This window comes from Aquila chrysaetos, chromosome 3 (assembly GCF_900496995.4).
Source record: "Aquila chrysaetos chrysaetos chromosome 3, bAquChr1.4, whole genome shotgun sequence".
NCBI lineage: Eukaryota > Metazoa > Chordata > Aves > Accipitriformes > Accipitridae > Aquila > Aquila chrysaetos.
The window spans coordinates 31,509,617-31,528,858 of record NC_044006.1 but is presented as its reverse complement, the minus strand read 5'-3'; the positions used below and the strand labels follow the sequence as shown (position 1 = coordinate 31,528,858).

The 19,242-nt window shown below is 40.7% G+C and overlaps 1 protein-coding gene across 11 annotated transcripts in view; it reads left to right on the top strand.

Moving 5' to 3' along the window:
- The window catches only part of PDE1C (phosphodiesterase 1C), a 347,698-nt gene that overhangs the window by 155,020 nt on the left and 173,436 nt on the right, over nt 1-19,242 (top strand). For 2 of the 11 annotated variants that reach the window (XM_030007699.2, XM_030007700.1), the window contains one exon: nt 4,476-4,538. The exons of the other annotated variants lie outside the window; for them this stretch is intronic. In XM_030007699.2, coding sequence (XP_029863559.1) covers nt 4,476-4,538 — 63 coding nt within the window. The remainder of the gene's footprint in view (nt 1-4,475; nt 4,539-19,242) is intronic. 11 annotated transcript variants of the gene reach the window in all.

The following is a 19,242-nucleotide window of genomic DNA, read 5'->3' as shown; positions in this document are numbered from 1 at the left end:
TCTCAGATCTGAAGAAGGATTAGTAAGTCTGGAAGCATGTCTTCCAGCTCTGTCAGTTAAACTCCCACAAATTTAATCTCAGAGGATTTAATTGCTGACCCATAGACATCCTATGTTGTTTCACAAACCCACGTGGCCTCTGGCTTCAAAAGGGTATGGGTCTTCCATATGTCTCGTGTGCCAGCCCACTGCAGATGCTTTGGATGCTGAGGGTACTTCAAATGTCCTGACATAAGTTTGTTTAGGTGTCTGATCATCACCCTTGTCACTGTGTAAATTGAGGCTGAAATAAAATTGCAGATTGGGCTTTGCTGAACAACCAGACTTCTTAGAATCATAGAATCGTTTAGGTTGGAAAAGACCTTTTAAGATCATCGAGTCCAACTGTTAACCTAGCACTGCCAAGTCCACCACTAAACCATGTCCCTAAGTGCCACATCTACATGTCTTTTAAATACTTCCAGGACTGGTGACTCAACCACTTCCCTGGGCAGCCTGTTCCAATGCTTGACAACCCTTTCTGTGAATAAGTTTTTCCTAATACCCAATCTAAACCTCTCCTGGTGCAACTTGAGGCTGGTTCCTATCACTTGTTACTTGGGAGAAGAGACCGACACCCACTTTGCTACAACCTCCTTTCAGGTAGTTGTAGAAGGCAATAAGGTCTCCCCTCAGCCTCTTTTTCTCCAGACTAAACAACCCCAGTTCCCTCAGCCGTTCCTCATAAGGCTTGTTCTCTAGACCCTCCACCAGCTTCGTTGCTCTTCTTTGGACATGCTCCAGCACCTCAATGTCTTTGTTGTAGTGAGGGGCCCAAAACTGAACACAGTATTTGACCTGTGGCCTCACCAGTGCTGAGTTCAGGGGGACAATCACCTCCCTGTTCCTGCTGGCCACACTATTTCTGATACAGGCCAGGATGCCGTTGGCCTTCTTGGCCACCTGGGCACGCTGCTCATATTCAGCTGGCTGTCGACCTACACCCCCAGGTCCTTTTCTGCCAGGCAGCTTTCCAGCCGCTCTTCCCCAAGCCTGTAGCATTGCGTGGGGTTGTTGCAAGCCAAGTGCAGGACCCAGCACTGAGCTTTGTTGAACCTCATACAATTGGCCTCGGCCCATTGATCCAGCCTGTCCCGATTCCTCTGTAGGGCCTGTCTGCTACCCTCAAGCAGATCAACACTCCTGCTCAACTCGGTGTCATCTGCAAACTTACTGAGGGTGCACTCAATCCCCTCGTCCAGATCACCGATAAAGATATTAAACAAAACTGGCCCCAATTGTGAGCCCTGGGGAACACCACTTGTGACCAGCTGCCAACTGGATTTGACTCCATGCACCACAACTCTTTGGGCCTGGCCGTCCAGCTGGTTTTTTACCCAGCAAACAGTATACCTGTCCAAGCTATGAGCAGCCAGTTTCTCCAGGAGAATGCCGTGGGAAACAGTGTCAAAGGTTTTACTAAAGTCCAGGTAGACTACATCCATAGCTTTTCCCTCGTCCACTTAGCAGGTCACCTTGTCGTAGAAGGAGATCAGGTTAGTCAAGCAGGACCTGCCTTTCATAAACCCGTGCTGACTGGGCCTGATCGCCTGGTTGTCCTGTACGTGCCACATGATGGTACTCAAGATGATCTGCTCCATGACCTTCCCTGGCACCGAGGTCAGACTGACAGGCCTGTAATTCCCTGGATCTTCCTTCCAGCCCTTCTTGTTGATGCTATAGAGACACCTTAGGTCAGTATCAGGACAAACGTATTATTTAAATGTTTTGCTGTTACTGTAGTATCAAAATGATACGTCATATTGGAAAAGTAATAGTAATAGGAAATGTGATCTGTGTGTGAATACATATTTTTAGGCAAAGAAGGGAAGGAGGAAATGAGTGGGCAATACTGGGAAAGCAAGGGTGGATTATAGGGCTGTTCAGCTTTGTTGCATGATACAAAAACCAGTCCAGGTTGCAGTCGAGGCTGCTAAATGGTTTACAGGAAATCCGTGTGATGACTTAAGTGGTTTTCCCCAAACGTATCCATATCACGCAAGCAGTACCAAGCTATGATGCCTAGTCTAGATGAGAAAAGGATGGGTTTAATGCATCGTATACCTTATCTTAGTGGGTGTGTTTAAAAGTCTGTAGGAGGACCCTCCCATGCAAGGAGAAACACAGAATTCTCTTGGCTGGCTAACCCATGGAGACTCAATGTGCTCTATCTGCTCCAAAGGTTTAAAACTTGTTAGCTAATATATATATATATATTCATTCTGTTTTTTGAAAATTATTTTATCCCAAATTATATGTAGCATTACTATCTGTTTTCAGGCTATGTTGGACATGGATTTTAAAACAGGGCTCTTCCAAGCTAGTGTGAGAGGACATTGGCACAAAATTTTCTGGGAAAGGCAAGAAACTTTCATCTCCAAGAATACCTTTTATGCAATTATAACGACCACCACCTTCTCACAAAGTGAAAGAATGACCAAGCAAATAAGTGAATGTTGATTAAACACTATTGCGGCTAGGAGTGATTCATTTTTAAAAGCTGATGTTTTTGAAGCAGAGCTTTTAGGAGGAGAACTGTACAGTAGATAATTGCTCAGGTCTAAATGCTGCTCTGTGACTGTATCAATGCGCAGAGGTCATGCGGCAGTTTCCTCGCACACTAAGCGTGTGCATGGTGAGAAAGCTTCTGGGAGATCATCTTCTCAGAAACGTTCTCATTACACATTTACAGTCATCACTGAAACTAATGGTTGTGACTGATGATACCATAAAGCTGTTTTGCCTCTTGCCCTTTGAATAAGTTCACTGTCTTCCTTCATACTGACTGTTTCTAAGCTACACTAAAGCACGCTTTGTAGACAGCACACAGCCTGTTTTGTAGTGTGTGGATACAGCTTGGTGGCTACTCAAAACCTCTAACTGATTAAAATTATCCTTGGTGAGAAATGGAAGAAACCCATGCAAAGACTGTGTCCTACGTAGCATTTTTCCCCTCCCTGTGAACTACTTACTCTTGCATGGGACTGTAGCACCTCATTCTGTCACTTACTAAGAACAGCGGTGACGTATTATTTTTCACAGTACAGAGAGATAAAATAATCTCATTGTGGTAAGTTAGTTTGAATTGTCACCTCACGTTGCCATTCCTGAGACATTTGTTCAGCGTCTGTTTACTGCCTGGGTCTTATCAACACTTCCCAAGCTGTACTGTTCGGAAACCTTAGGCTTGAAACTTTGCCAGTGCTGCTGAATAGTTCCAGTAATATTTTTTATTACCTACTTTTTGACTTAACATATACCACAGGCCACGTGGAGAGTCTTGTAAGGATTCAGTGGTATGATGCCAGTATCCTATCCAAAGGATACAGCTGTAATAAAAGTGGAAAAACAACCTAGGCAACTGGGTATATCATCAAATAGAGTGACTATATAGGTCTTCAAAGGATCAAACAGCTCATCAACTTAAACTTACAGTGTCCTGAATGGAAATATGTACTTGTTTTAAAGTTGCACTGGTTCTGTTTTTCAAATAGGAATGTTATCGTACAGTGTGAATCATCACAGAGAATAATAAGCTACAGACCTTGCAGAAGGGAAGTTATGTTGGCCCTTTCTGGAAAAATGCATTTGCAAGGAAGTATTGTGGTTTAGGTAGCATGACCTTGCCTGAAAGTCTTATTTCCCCTTTGCTTTGTTTGATATGTTTAACATTCCAGTCCTCCTATTTGTTAGTTTGGGGATAATCAGCAGCAGGTTTGCAGATGTGTGGGAGCTTTTTCAAATGACCTGTGGTTCACTTTTAGTGCTAGTTCAGAGTATCTCTAAATTTTAGCTCAAGAGTTTATTAAATTTGATAGGTCACTTTTTACCACCATTTTTTGTTCCTTTTTAACAATTAAAATGATTTAATTAATCTTTCCTTATCTCAGATTCAAACATATACTTTTAAATGCCCTGTATCTACTGCTAATCTAGTAAGATGTCATAAAAATTAGTCTGCCTGATGTTTTCCACTTGCCTGTTATATTAGTTTACAATGTTATGTAACAGAAATAAATTAGAGGGGAAATATTTTGTTGTTTGGCACTCCTCAGATTATGAAACAATGTTTACTTCACTTAAAATACTGAATCCATTCCAGGAATGAATGAAACTTTGAAAGGTGTTATTTGTGGAAAGAAATAGTAGACTTCCTTCATATTTTAAAGAAGGATTTTTAAAATGTTAAGGGTCATCAGTCAAACCCTCACTGAAACTTCACAAGGGGCTTAAAAGACTTTGTTCATTTTTTCCCCTGCACAAGGGCATCTAACAGTCAGCATTCAACTTGTTAGGAGTTACATCTTCTATCTTGAAAAGTACAACATATGCTGTTCTAGCTTTTATAAAAGCATTCAGAGTTCAGACTCTTTTCTTACCCTATAGAAAGGTACCATCATAAATGCTGGAGAGCTGACGAACTTTCTTTATTTCAGGAGCTTGTTATGGGAAACAGTCGTCACATTTGAGCGACTCCACAGTCTGATCATTCACGTACGGTCAGTCACTGTGTGCGTGTGTGGGTGTGGAGTGTAGCGGGGCAGGCAAAGGCAGGACAGCAAAACTTCTGTGTAGGTTTTTGATAAGAGCCTGTTTATGTGCCTTTACAGAGAAGGAAATAAATAGGCAGGATGAAACTCTGGATCTTATAAAAAATTTCCACTGATTTCAGTTTAAGCAACATTTCTTATTTAGGCTTTTGAGGTGATTGCTAAATGCCTAATTCATGTTAAACGTGTACAACCAGCTCTCTTAGGCTAGGCTTTTAGAGACTGGAGGTCTCTTCTCATCCTTTTCTTTCTGTCCTCCCCCTGGCCCCCACCTCCCATAGGCTATAATTAGGACTGGACAGGACGACTGTGAGGACGTGAGCTCCTGTACCATGTACATGACAACTCAAATGCCAAGATTCTCAGTAGAAAAGTTGTATCTTAGGCCCTCATTCTGGCCTTGTGCTGGATCCTGTTTGCAAAATAAACCTCCAAATAAAAGGATATTTTACATCAGAATCACGAAACAGAGGTGCAAATGAAGGCTGGGGTGCTGAGGTGTGGGGATGGAGCTAAGGCTGGAGTTGGGACTGAGCTGAGAGACTACCACAAAAGCCTGCCTGTCTTAGAAATACTGTCTTTGGTTACTCTCACAGTCTCAACTTTTCTGTGTACAGCCTGTCTCACACTTCAGATGTCTTCTCTCTCTGTCTTCAGTTAACTCGGTGTATGTACTGAGTTAATTATCTCACAGAGATAATTGCTGAAAGGTAGAGTGGCTTTCAGGGTGGAGTTATATGCAAGTAATGCAAGTGTTTGAGATTAAACTGTGGCACAAGTCCTGAGTTAGATAAGTAATATGAACAGTGCCCAGCCCTGAAGAGAATTAACAGTCCAAGCAAGACAGGTCTAAAACAGGAAGTCACGCTGGGAGACCCTGAGGAATAAATGAGAGGAACTGGAAGAATTATTGCTTACCATGTACTTGCTATGAGTTCAGTTACAGCCTATTTAGTATTATTAGGGACAGTTGTTTTCACTCTAGTGTTTGGCTTTAAGTGCTTAGTTGATTTTGTTAACAGGTCTTGTTAAGGGTGGAATTCATCTTGCCTAATTGTATTTGTCTGCCACGGGGAGATTTAGTGGAAGGTGACTTTTCGGCAAGGGACTGTGAGGGAGCTTAAGGAGAAAACCTTGGAGAAAAGAGTAAACATCTATTTAGATGGCCAGTGTTAGGCGATGTGACTCCAGCCCTGCTTTGCCCTGCTCAGTTCTACAGGCATATATATATATATCTATCAATAAAAATAAATTAGCACAGGCTGTGGAATCAGGACTATGAACCTGAGCCTTATATCTCATAAGGCATGTCGTACATTTATTAGGGAACTTTTTTGTGGAATAACTTAAGCGTAGGAGTGTTATCCTAGTTTAGTTAATGGTAGATTATCTGGAGTTTACTTTTGTGCTTGTTTGTCTTAAATATAAGCCTCTTTAACACCTCTGTCTCATGTAAATGCATGTGATTTTTACTAAGAAGGAAAAAACGTCTGTAATTCTATGCACATGGATAAATTTATCTACCTCTGACTGCCACCTTTTCCTTGCAGGCAGATCTGTGATTGCCACTGAATTAGAGGATGTTTTTCCCCAGAGTTTCAGAGTCACTCAGGTTGGAGGGGCCCTCAGGAGGTCCTTACTCCACTCTCCTGCTCAAGACAGGCTCAGCAATGAGCTCAGACTAGGTTGCATGGGGATGTATCCAGATGGGTCTGGAAAATCTCCAAGGATGGATCCTGCACAAACCCTCTGTTCTGCTGGTTGGCTGTCCTCAGGGAGAAAAAGCTCTTCACCCCTGGTTGGCCCTCTAGTGCTCAAATCAAGAGGTTATCCATGACACCACCCAGAAATATCCTGGATGGCCTGAGTCCAGCCATGTTGCCATTTGAGCTGCTCCTTCAAATAGAGGGCCAACCCTGCTCTTTGTTTTCCCTGCCTACCTTTCCTGAAGAGTGCATATATACCTGTCCATCACAGCATGCCAGTTGTGCAAGCCATCCTACCATGCCTGTTACTCCAACCGTGCCGCAGTTCTGTGACTGCATGTGGAGCTTTAGTTCCTCCAGTTTGTTTATGATGCTCACATGGATGAGCAGTGGAGGTTAATAGCCTGAAGGCTCAAAAAAACTCAACAATTTCTTTACCACATCCCAGATAAGCAGCAAACCTGAGACAACAGATCAAACCGACAGAAGGATTCCTCTCTCCCTTGCAGGAAGGAGTCTCCAACAGCGATCACTCCCATTTTCTTCTTTATACAGACACTTGGTTGAAGCTTACCTGGCTTTGATGCCTCCCCTGATGCAAGGTGACCTTTCTCCCCTGTTTCCAGAACTAGAAGTGGAGAAGAAGCCCCAGTTGTCTTACTAGAAATGACAAATTTCAGTCTTCCCCCATCTTGGGTGTTTTGATCCCTTGAGGTAGTCTCTAGATTTCCCTCCTGCCTTGCAATAGAGGTCTTGGATTCTTAGCTCTACAAGGTCTCTGCAAAGGCCAAACTGATCTCCTGTTCATCCTCCCTGATGGTGTGCATGCTCACCTCTTCTTATATCTCCTTCACCTGGCAGTTGAGTGCCACAACCACAGCATACTTCCCACAGGGGAGGAAACCACTGTTCCCAACCTCACCAGTCACTTCTTGCAGCCTGAGACCTGAACAGTGGCATCCTTGCTCAGTAGTGCTGTTTGGGTCAAGGCCCCTCGTGTGCCAAGGCCACTTGCTCCAGCTGGTGTTGGAGACCACATGGCACATCACCACTGTTAGTGCACAGTCCTCAGCAGAGGTTCTGGGCTCCTTTGCACTCCTGCTGCAACAACTGCTGGGACACCGTTAGCAGCGCTTTGCCTATTGGTCATATAGCTCCTGTCAAGCAATGGTAACAATAGGTGCTTGGCAGTCTTTGATCAGCAGTCTGTTGTAGTCAAAAGCTATGGGTACTCCTAAGTCAGAAAGCAACCAGCAAAGGCTGACAGAGCTGGCAGAGGCAAAAAGCATATAGCAGACTGCAAAGTTAACCCTCAACAACAGCAAGTCACCAGATATTTCCTGAAGAGTTTCGCTGAAGAAGTAGTCTGGAAATTGCTACAGGTTTGTTAGCTGCCTCTGCACATTTGCAAATATTCTCTTCTATCATGGAAACTATCTTGAATGCAAAAATAAGTAGTTAGATAGGTGCAAAGAGTGGAATCTCCTACCCCACCCCCCCCTATTCTTCATGCTTATATCAAAAGCTATTTATAATGAGCCATACTGCATTATCACTGGCAAGTAGTGAAGAGATGATACAGTTTTGTGAGTACTGTATTTCAAGATGATGGATACAAAAAGGAAGTGTTCATGTAGTGCTCATGGCTGGGTATTTCCATATTCCATATCTGAGACCTTGATTCTCCCACTGCCTTGAGCAATGCAGTCTCTTACAGCCTTTGACTTGACCAATTGGGACTTTCAGCTTTGGTCCATTGTAATTTTTGCTGCAGTTAATCTACTTTAATATTATTTAACTGTGGTTCCTCCAGTGGTGTTACAAAGATGAACAGATATTGCAGTGTGCAGCACTTCTCAGCGTCTGCCTTTGGCAGGAGGGAGTGGATCTGATGTATTGCATCTAAATAGATCTTCCTCCAAAAGTTAGCAAATCAAGGAGAGCCAGACTGCCCATAATCTTCAAAATTAACATCCCTATATTGCTTCTAGACATTTATAGTGTAAGAGTTTTATAGCATTTTTTAAGTTTCAGTTGCATCCCGTTCTAGGATAGCATAGACTCTTCCCTGTTCCTGAATTCTTGCAAATGTCGTTATTAACACCTTTGCCTTTGCCCTAAGTCTGTGGTATGCGTGAATGTATGTTTATCATTTTGCAGTAGTCCACCATCATTCAGAACAACTTCGCAGCAGCAGAAACAACACACAATGTTGTTTTCAAAATTTTCCTCCCACTTCAGCTACAGCCTGTTTCTAGTTTATCGCCTCTGACTAGACTGATGGAGTACTTGAATATTTCTATTAAATGATACAGAACTGTTTTCCAGAATCACATTGGTTAAAATTGAACTTCTGTCAGGAAAAAAAAAAAGGTAAGTTGGACAACACTGGCTGGGTGGTTAAGTTACTCAGCTGACATAGAAGAAACTCAAGTTCAAGCATCTGCACTAGGTTGCCATTTTGCTTTCACAACATGTTGAAGAGAACTCGATTTCATTCCTTGTTGGCATTATAAGTAAACTCCTGAAGCCTTGATTTTCTTTTTTGTTTTTCTTTCTTGAGTCAGTATTCTTGTTTTCTAAACAGCTCAGTCCATGATAAGCTAGTTCTGGTACAAAATGGTTGCATCATATATGTATCAGTCTGAGATACAGACTATTAATATTCTTCAGATGTGTGCAGTGTAATTTCTTCTAGAGTGCAGTGGCAATAACTGGTATATAATGGAGGCAATAAGGATCAAAACCACCTGGATGTCCACTTACACTGGCAGAAATATTGAAGTCGCTTTTGCAAGGAAGTTTTCAAATCACTAGCTAGCAAATACTTTTTAATGAATGCTCTAGGCTTTCGCAGACACCTAGTATCAAGGATACATTGTGCCAGTGCCTAGCCAGGCTTTTGCCACACATTGATACCAATAAATGGGGTGAAATAGCCTTTTCAGATTGGCATTAGAGCTGTATATATCTCGTAACAGTATATATCTTGCAAGTAGTTCATAGGTTAAAGGCCTCTTAATTGGTGCCTTGCCTTTTGTCCCCTTTTGCATGGGGATGTTGACTCTGGACAGAATTCCTGGAAGGACGAGCTTGGCTTAGTGTGCAAAGGTAGTCAGAAAGCAAATGGATGATGGGACATAATATTCAAAAGATTGAAGAGCACTTCTGGGAAATGATGGGCCTCCTGCCCTGTGAGTATTGCATTTCATGGTAACTCTGTGATGTAAAAAGTAGAGCAGAGAGAAGAGGATTCCACAGTCTGGTGGCAAAAATGATGAGGCTTCTGCGTGAGGAAAGATTAGAAAGATGGAGGAAAATTTATTTAAAGATGTGATAAATCAGAGTGGATATTTTGGTGTTCTAGAAACAACCACTGAGATAGAGCAGGCATTAGCTTTTCCTGTAGTATAACGACCAGAGGGGAGGAAAGTAATTGAGAGGCAATTCTTTCAATTTGATAAATGTAACTGTGTCCTATCAAGCTGTGTATTTGCAAGGCAAAAAGTTCATTAGAATTCACAGTGGTGCTCGCTGCTTCTACAAAGAATGAGACTATTTGCAGCTAATTTATATATAAGAAGTCTTTTCAGAAGGCCATAAAGTCTGTTCATCATCTTACTGATGGACTCTGTACTTCATAAGCAGTTTTTGCCACAGTTTGTAGATATGCTCCTATCTGAAGGGCAAGATGTGCCCAGTTACAGAGACTGCTAAGTAGTTCAGCAATCAAATGTTCTTCTTAAATCTGTGTCTGAAAGTGCTATAAGAAAGCCAAGTTAGTAGAGAAGTGAATGAGGAACAGCAAGATAATATTGTACCAATGTTAATTTTACATTAAGGTATCCAGAACCACAGTGTGAGAATGCAACCCTAGGGATTGTTAAAACCTTTTAAGATGATGATGGAGACTCTATTAATATTCTGCACATTTTTTTTCAGAGTATATTTCTTTTTTTTTTTTTTAAATCTCTCTGTTAGAGTAAAAGACATTTTTTGTATTTTTTTCCTTTTCAGTATACAGGATGATTAGAGAAAATGAACTCCTCTTCAATAACTGTGTAATCGTTCGTTGTCATGCAGATATGAATTTGATTCAGCTGACTGATTTTTAAAGAACACGTGCGTGAATTCCAAAACAAAATGTATTTCTGCAGATTGATCTAAAAAATACTTTTTTTTTAATTGGAGAAAGGGAGAAAAAGTGATGAGAAAAAAGGCTCACAGCTTGTTGAAAATCACAAGTGATCCTACATTATATTGATTTAATTGTAAGTGCCTGCAAACTTTTTTCATTAAAACTTTTTAGAAAGAAAGTAGCAGTCTCAAAGATTTGAAAGCCTTGTGTATCTCATTAGCTAATACTGGATGGCACAAGGATGAAATGAAAAGAGAGCAAACCGAGACCAAGGGGAGAAGAGGTTTTAGGCAAGAAGAAAAGGAAAAGTGCACGTGTTTGAATGTTTAACTCATTTTTCTGTTGGGCAGTAGATTTTTTGACATTTCAGATGAATTACTTAATTTGGGGTTGATTGGATTGTATTGCAAAACGCTCTGAAATTTCAAAGCTAGTCACTCTTTCCAGAAAATGACCGTGGAAATCACTCGTTACGTTTCTAATACGCTTTGGCTTTGAGTCAGACTGAGTTCCTCTCATTCAGGCTCCCTGGCTCCTTAATATTTGTCTAGCCCTAACACTATAAAGGGGGCTTCACTCAGCGTGGGGCATTATGCATCCAGAGCAGAATGGCAGAACCTGGCCCTTGCCTTTTACTGAAACATGCATTGACTTCTGTTTAGGGTTTTGATGCATAATTTTGTAATGGGCTCATTGCCTCCAATCCAAATTATGTCATGGCACAGACTTTGGGAAGAGAAGAGGAATTGTTATTCAACCTATTTTGGGGATAAACTGTCATGAGATGCTTGTAATCAGATTGCATTGGCTTTGAAAGGGGGCGTACGAAGAGGAATTTGGCACAGTGAATGGATGATGGTATGCGGATGGTCTATTAATTTCCTGCTTAGGGATGTATCAAATGAAATATTTACCTGACAAACAGTCCTGATGTGTTGGAGAGAGGTGACTGCTAAACTAGAAGTCTTTAAGTGATATTTTATTGTACTGATCTAGACAGAATACCATATGTAATTGCAATATTAATGTCCCGTGCAGTAATAGACAGAGTCTGGAGGGAGGGGTGGTATATTCTGTTGGACCAAAATGTGACAGAAAATTAAGAAGCCTTTAGACAAACAAGCCTACCTTCATGTACATATCTCTACACTACTCTGCCTCTTCCTCCATCTATCACAGCTGCAAAAACATTACTTCCACAATCCGGAGTAATAAGGTAGTAGAGGGGTAGACCACTTCTTTTTGGCATGGAAATAGTTACTGGGTAGAGTGGCAGGGGTTGGAGCCGCTGATTAATCTCTCCAGCTTGCACTATTAATGTTGCAAATGTCACTCCTTATTCATGTCACCCACTTGAGTCTGTCATGTCCTTTTGTGCGGATGGTTCTGAGATCAAGTTTGACATACAGCGTGTGATAACAGATGGGCAGCTGAAGGAATGGGCTGGGAAAACATTTCAGCCTTTTTTGAGGGACACGGATTCTTTATCTCCAAACGTTGTTCGCTTTTTCCATGACTGCCTACATGTTGTAGGGAACCCATCTAAATTAAGCTGTCTAGGGAAAGTCTGCGCACGTTTAAGACGATTGGGTACAGGGCTGGGATTTTCAGCTCCTAACTCTATGAAAAGCTCATCTGTCACCTATGAACTGAACCCCCTCTGCTGTGCTCATCTTCTTCTGAAAACTGGAGATGAGTTGCTGTTAAGTAAACTCAGTGTTTGCTTGTAGGGAATGACCTATTGGGAGCCATGTGGTGCACAGACCAGTATGTGCTATTTTCACACTTCCACTCTTGAAAACTTGTCGGGCTAAGTTTGGTTTTTATTTTTTCTTCCTCAGATGCTGAAATTTTTCAATAAGTTAACTTTTAAATGTTTCAAAGAAAAGAATTTTAAAATGTTGTTTTTCATGTATGTACTAGACAAGATGGATTTTTTTTGTTGTTTTTTTAACTTCCATACACTTTGTGGGGAGAAAATAAGAGCATGTTGCAGAGAGAAAGGGAAAAGGAAAGAAATAATTTTTCTTCTCTTAAGTCAGTTTTACAAAACATGCACATGACTCATTTTAGGGTTGACTGAAGCCTCTATGCTCAACATCCAGTTTGTGCTCTGTTGTGCTAGATGCTGTTTAAAAATGATGTTCTAAAGCCTGTCCAGCTTGTCCAGCAATGCCACAGCTGGACAAGACAAATGAGAGAGTGGCTGAGGAAAAGTGGGGGGGAAGGGTAATAGAAATGGCTGCATGTGTGCAGGTTTCAGGCCACTCAGTGAGCCTGCCGTGTATACAGATGTTGTAGTTTCATGTTGATGCTCAGTAAGGTGAAATCTGGAGACACACCATACCTCATTCTTCTTCAGTGTTACATCTTGACTGGAGATAAATTGATTTGTGTGGGCTTAAAAATAGTGTTTTATGGCATAAATAGCCATTAGGGGAGTTTTATACATGTGGACATCTGCTATTGACTACCTTTGAAGAGGGATTTTGGATAGATTTAGATATTGACCTATATTAGGATGGCAGTTCTTATTTTCCTTTGTGGCAACTGGAGAGAGGCAATTCTGGTGCAATACAAAAGCAAACTGGGTGAGTGAGGACTTCCTTTATACCAACAAGAAATTGTAGTTTATAATGAGTTGTAACGGGAAAGTTTTAGTCTTCTCATGCAACAAAATAGCTCTTAAATGCTTAGGATCAATTAGGAGATAAAAGGTGATGCTTAGAATAGATATTTTTATTAAAAGGCCCAGCATTACTTTGGTAATTAGAATGCCCATGAATTAATATCACACAGATCTGCACAACATATAATTTTTTTATATTTATAGAAAATCTCTTAGTGCTGCTATCTTGCATTTGACTTTCCCTCTTTTTAAATGCTTGACTAGTCAAGTGGCCAAGCAGGCACTCAACTTGGAAACAACCATTTACATTGAAAGTAGATCTTCCAAACTGCAAAGGTTAACTTCTTTTTTTTTTTTTTTTTTTTAAATTGTTTACTCTCCATGGAGAATTTTATTTGAAACAGAGTAATAAAAAGGTAGAGTTTGCATTTAAAAACTGTTCTCTTCCCATTGATGTACGAATTCCCTCTTGTAGTTAGCTACATTATGTTAAGTGTTTAAGCTATTGCTTATGGCCAGTATACAGAAGCTTAAGGACAGATCAAAGCTACTGATGACATCATATCCATAGTCCTATGTATCTTATGTGAATTTTGCACATTTTGAGAATTGCCACAAATGTACTTTTAAGTTGCCTCCATTCTTTTAAAGGTGGTTTATAGACATGTCTTTTAGTCCTACAACTTCTGTTGAGATTTCAGTCTTCTACATTTAATATTCTTCCTTCGTTATTAATAGCAAGGTAGGGGTAGGGCTAGCTGAATTTTGTGTTTTAATCTCTTTTTCAATAGAAAACTGGATTTGGGGCTAAATATATTTTCACAAAAATGTCAATTTGCTGTGGAAATAAAAAAAAAACAAACAAAAAACCACCCCCACCACCACCCCAACAAAACAAAAGAACAACTGCCCAAAGATTTAGGCCAGAATGTTCTTCTGAGTTGATAGCCGAGATTTCCAGATTTGGATCGTTTTTCAATATTACTAGAGCTGCTCTTTTTTTTTTTAACTTAGCAGTGTCTGGGGGTCCCAATTAAAATCAGGGATGCACAGTGCCAAAACTGCAACAATGTGTACCAATGTGTACTGTTCCTTTCCTGATGAATTTACAATGCAGTCTCATCATACAAAACCAGCTTTCCAGCTTTTCTCCTCTGTCCTTTTACAGCATTATTAAAAAGTCATTTTTAAAAGCCTGTATGCCATAAATGTTGAACATATGTGTCCTAGGCAGAGCTTAAAAAAACCCAAACGAACAAACTTCAAAAAGTTTTATGTAGAATACAACACTTAATTCCTGTGAATTCCCTTTACTCCTGCTTCTACCTTACTCTTACTTCCTATTTGAAGATAAAGACTTCCACAAGTGTTATTTGATAAGCAAGCCAGCTATAATAAAGTTGCAGTGCCATCAATTCATTGCATTATCAAAAGGCCAGTTGCTTAATGTACTTGAATTGGAACTTGCTGCAGGCATAGCAAGGAAGCAACTAACTCTGTGATGAATGGCACTTAGAGTTAAAATTGAATAGACTGCTCTGGAAAGGTATATTGGCATTTGCTTTTTGCTTTAACCACAGAATTCTTTCATGAATAAAGAAAAGATTGAGAGGCTAATAACAATTGCTTTGCTTTGCATAATATTGTCTTATCCTTGCTATAAATCTTTGCTAATATCAGATTCACAGGACAAAAAGCTCACAGACTCCTCAAAGCTCTTTTGTGAAAATACCAAGCTTTGAGATTCTGAAATGAGGCTGGTGTTAAAAGATGCTAAATAAGCTTCTTCGTTTTTGGTATTATTGCGACATACCTTCTTGTCTTTACCCACTGTCTTTAGGGATCATGCACACAGAAGGTATAGTTGCAGGATGTATTGGAAAATGAATACATATATTTTCAGGGTTTTCTTCACAGATAAATAAAATACGTCATTTTCAGGGGGGCAGGGTGGTCAGGTGAATAAGGTATAGAGCTAAGAGCCACAACATCTGGGTTTCACTGCTCTATCCTCAAATCTGTTCTTTGGTTCATTCATGGCACGACCCTAAAGATCGATATTAACAGAACCCCAATATTTGTCACCAAATATTTGTATATATATAAATGAACTTCCTTTAATTATTAATTTTTATTGATTTGAGCAACAGAGCACACACTGATGTGAGCACTGCATTTTGAGGGCCTACAGTTGAAAAACATTGATGGCAGCACCTTTCACCTAGAAGCCTCAAAGAGCACCATAAACCCCATCTGACAGCCTCAGAGTCCTCTTTATAGGTCACTGATGGTGGAGAGTCATCCTGAAGTCAGAGAGACTGCTGTATGGGAGAGCCATATGATGTTATCGCATTCATGTGATGAGTTAGTAAGAGACTCAAGAATGCACAACTCCTGATTACTAGTCAGCTAGTCTAACTATTAAGCACATGCTGTCAGTCCAACTTTGTGGAGTTTATAGGAACCATCATAAAACCAGAGCAGAACTTATTTTTATGAACTGACAGGCTCATACTGCCCACTCTGTGTGAATTCACATTGCTGCTTGTGAAATTTGCCTACAGAAAATCACAGGGCTTGCTAGTAGTAAAATTAACGAAGTCTCCACTCACAGAAAACTGGGGAATAATTTCTTTTTTTACCTTCAATAAAATGAAAACGCATTCCTTAAAAAACCAAAACAAAACCTCGCGATCTTTCTTATCCACCTGCATTTTTATTGATAAAATATTTGTTATTGCTTGTTGTGTAACAAGAAGAAATAAAATTAGTAATATTATTAATCATTTCAGTTAGTTACATAATACTGTGTTTAAGACCAAAGTGCCTTATACATTCACTGGAATGGATTTCTGTTTTTTGTATTAAAACTGTATATACTGCTAATCAGCTAAAATCCTGATACAGCTTCTATCAGTAATTTCTTATGGTCCTCAGTCATAATACGTCCAAATGTACCATCTTTGTTGAACTCCTGAACTTTTGATCACCCACAAAAGGAGTTGATTTGCTTTTTTATGTCTGTCTTCATTCTGGAATAGTAAAATTTTGTGGGTTGTTTTTTTTTTTTCTTGATACTTCCATATTCAGACAGCCACGTTCTTGATAGCACTTAGTATAAAGAAGGCCATGTTGACCCTCAGGAGCTTGAGAATGCTTTCTGCCTCAGAGCTCTGGGTGTGCACCTCAGCCAAGTCCTGTTTCATGTAAAGGTAAGACTTGCATGCTGTCCTTCCCCTCGTGCCTGGGCTTCCCCGCGAAGGGCACTTTGGTGTGGACCAGAAGGTATTTTCTAGCAGCTATGGTGTGCATCAGTCTGGCAGTATGTGAGACCTCATAACTCTTCTAGTCTGAGTTTCTCCGGCTGATTAGACTCACATAGTCTGTGTTATTTCTCTACATCCTGCTCTTGACTTTTGGGGCATGGGCTGTCACACGCATTAGCAAAACCAAGACCAGCCAAAAGGTACTGAAACAGGTCAGTAGTAGCATCATCATTCATTTCACTCCTTCAAATATTAGCTGTCACATGCACCACAAGAAAAGCATGTCTTTGGAGATTGGAGCATTTCTGTAACTTTTCAGTCATCTGGTTTAACTTCCATTTATGCATAGTGTTTGGTATGCTTACATGTATACATAGGCAAATTTCTCCTTTACGATGTTGGATAGGTAACTACTGTAAGATTTGTAGTGAGTATGTCTGATGAATAGCTTGTTCACTGCCACTCAGAGTCCCTCTTGTTAATAACTGGTGATGAGTGGTTTATGATTTGTTTAGAGTCACTGGTTATGTGAAATCATTCTTGGAGTGTATATGTGTAACACTGTGAGGTAAATGTTCATACACAGTTTAATACGTACATTTGATATCATCATTGATTATAAACTCATGTGTCTTGTTGGAACTTTCAAAATAATTGGGTTTGTCCCAAAACCCCAGCACCCTCCATGTTGTAGTTATGAGAGAAGTCCCTGAGAAACACAAAGATTTTAGCACCTACTTGTGAAAAAAACCCCAAACAAAATGCAAGTCTCAAAAAGCTTAAAACCTAAAGCAAATGTTTGAAAAAGAAATTAGAATTCTAATGATAAAAAGCAGTGGCTGGTGTCATAAAACACACTCATGGTTTTTGAAGGGTGGAAGGGCTTCCAGACAGTGGGTCTCATTTGGATCCTGGCCACATAAGGGTGATTTTGGGTGGAAAGGGCTTTAGGCATGCTTAGCACGGAGGCTCCTGGCTGCAGGTTTAGAAAAGTCCGTGTGTCAGAGAGGGGCAAAGGGGAGGCTGTCTGCTGCCTTGTGTCTCACATTTCCATGGGAGGGTCTTTGACGGGCTAGCTGATGGGACTGCTTTGTCCTGGAGAGGTGCTAGAGGGCAGGTATCTTCATCGGTGCCCCTTTCCTCCTCCTGTGTCTCTCAAGCTTCCTGGCTGGTGTTACTGGCCTTCTCTGCACCTGTACAGAGAATTATGTCCTCTCTGGAAAAAGGACAGAGTTTCTACCCTTCATTACCTTTGACAGGGTGCGCAGAGCAATCTTTTAAGGATGCAGTGTGAGCTTGGTGGCTGCTCGTTTCACTCCAGGATTACAGGAGCAAAGGGTCCAGGTATAAAAACTACACCTCATTTTTGGTTTTGATACAGCTGGCTGACAAATTCAAATTTCCACCTCTATTAATGAATGCCTTCCCTCCCCCACACCCTGTCCAGCAGGCTTGGAGGTGAACAGAAAGGAAGTATATATTAAGAACAGATACAAACGATCCTCATGGTTTATTTAAGAGCCCTGTCGTGAAGGAGTGACACAGTAACTTTGGCTGTGACCTTCCTCGTTGCTGCTGGCTGTTACACAGAGCATTTCTAGAATTAATCTGGTGCTCTGACTCAGCGGTGCTGACGTGGTAGACCTGCTTTAATCAGTGGAGGAAATTTGCACTCACTCACAAGCTGGTGTGTAGGCTTTTCCTTTTTTTTAATAATGTGTTCTGAAATGTATCCCTTCTTAGCTCCTTCCCTAGTAGAAGAAGAAAGCTCGAGGATTTTCCCTGCTAGGACCACTCAGCAGACCCTAAATACAGAGGAGCTTCATACTGTTTATTATGCCCAGTGCTAGTGGCGTCATTTAAATCAGGGAAACTGCTCTACATTTAGTAGTTACACCATACTTAACCTGCATAAGCTCTGGCAGGACTGTGGCAGGTGAGTGTGGAGGCACACTTGGGTTCTCTTTATTTGAGTCCTCAAGGATTACTGCACAGTTCATTCGCATAACAACAGTATGCAGAACTGTGTACGTAAATGTAACCATGGCACATTTGCATATCAACTGCATCTTGATTGCAGAGTGGCTATGAGCTAAATATGCCATCATTTTTCTTAGGTTCATTTGGCAGATGTGGTTTGCCTGGGCAACACCAAGAGAAAAGTGGAATGCCACTTGGCGTTCCAATGCAGTCCTGGTTTTAGGTGTGTAGTCCTGAGATACAGTATATGGCTTCTCGCCCTCCAGCACAGACCCTGTCTTGAAGAAGAAGAATCAGGAGTGAAAAAATGAATGGTTATTTTCTAAGGCTTATGAAGGGCTGTTAGGAAACCATCAAAACAACCTCCTCCATGTGAACTGAACCAGATTTAAGTTGGCAGAAACCAAATGACAATCCATAATTTACTCAGCTCCCTCACCCATCCATTCCTCCACACTTAGAAAAACCTTAATCAAAATATTTGAAGGTAGTTGACAGAGCTGAAAGTGAGTAGCTTCAGTCAAACAAGAAGAAATTGGTGTGATGTTCCAGATCCTTTGCTTCTATAAATGGACAAAATATCTCAGTAAATACCTATTTTATATCGGCTGAGAATTTAGTCTCAGACATTTTACATTGTACTAATTATGCATTAGGCACTGCCTTATGGCTATTCCAGCTTTTTGATGGAAACAGGTTTTAGAGTTTTGGTTTTGAGAGTGCAAAACACTACAGATAAAACTGCCGCTGTAAATGCAGTCACTGATCGCTAGGAAAAGGGAATTCACTGCTACCAGGAATAGCTGCATACCACCCAGAGACTTGAAATATTGGAAGGAGTCATCTCTACCAGTGGAGTTTACATTTAGTGGCTGAACTGTATGTTCTAGTAAGACACACGACGAACCCTCCTGGAAACGTCTGTAATTTGTGA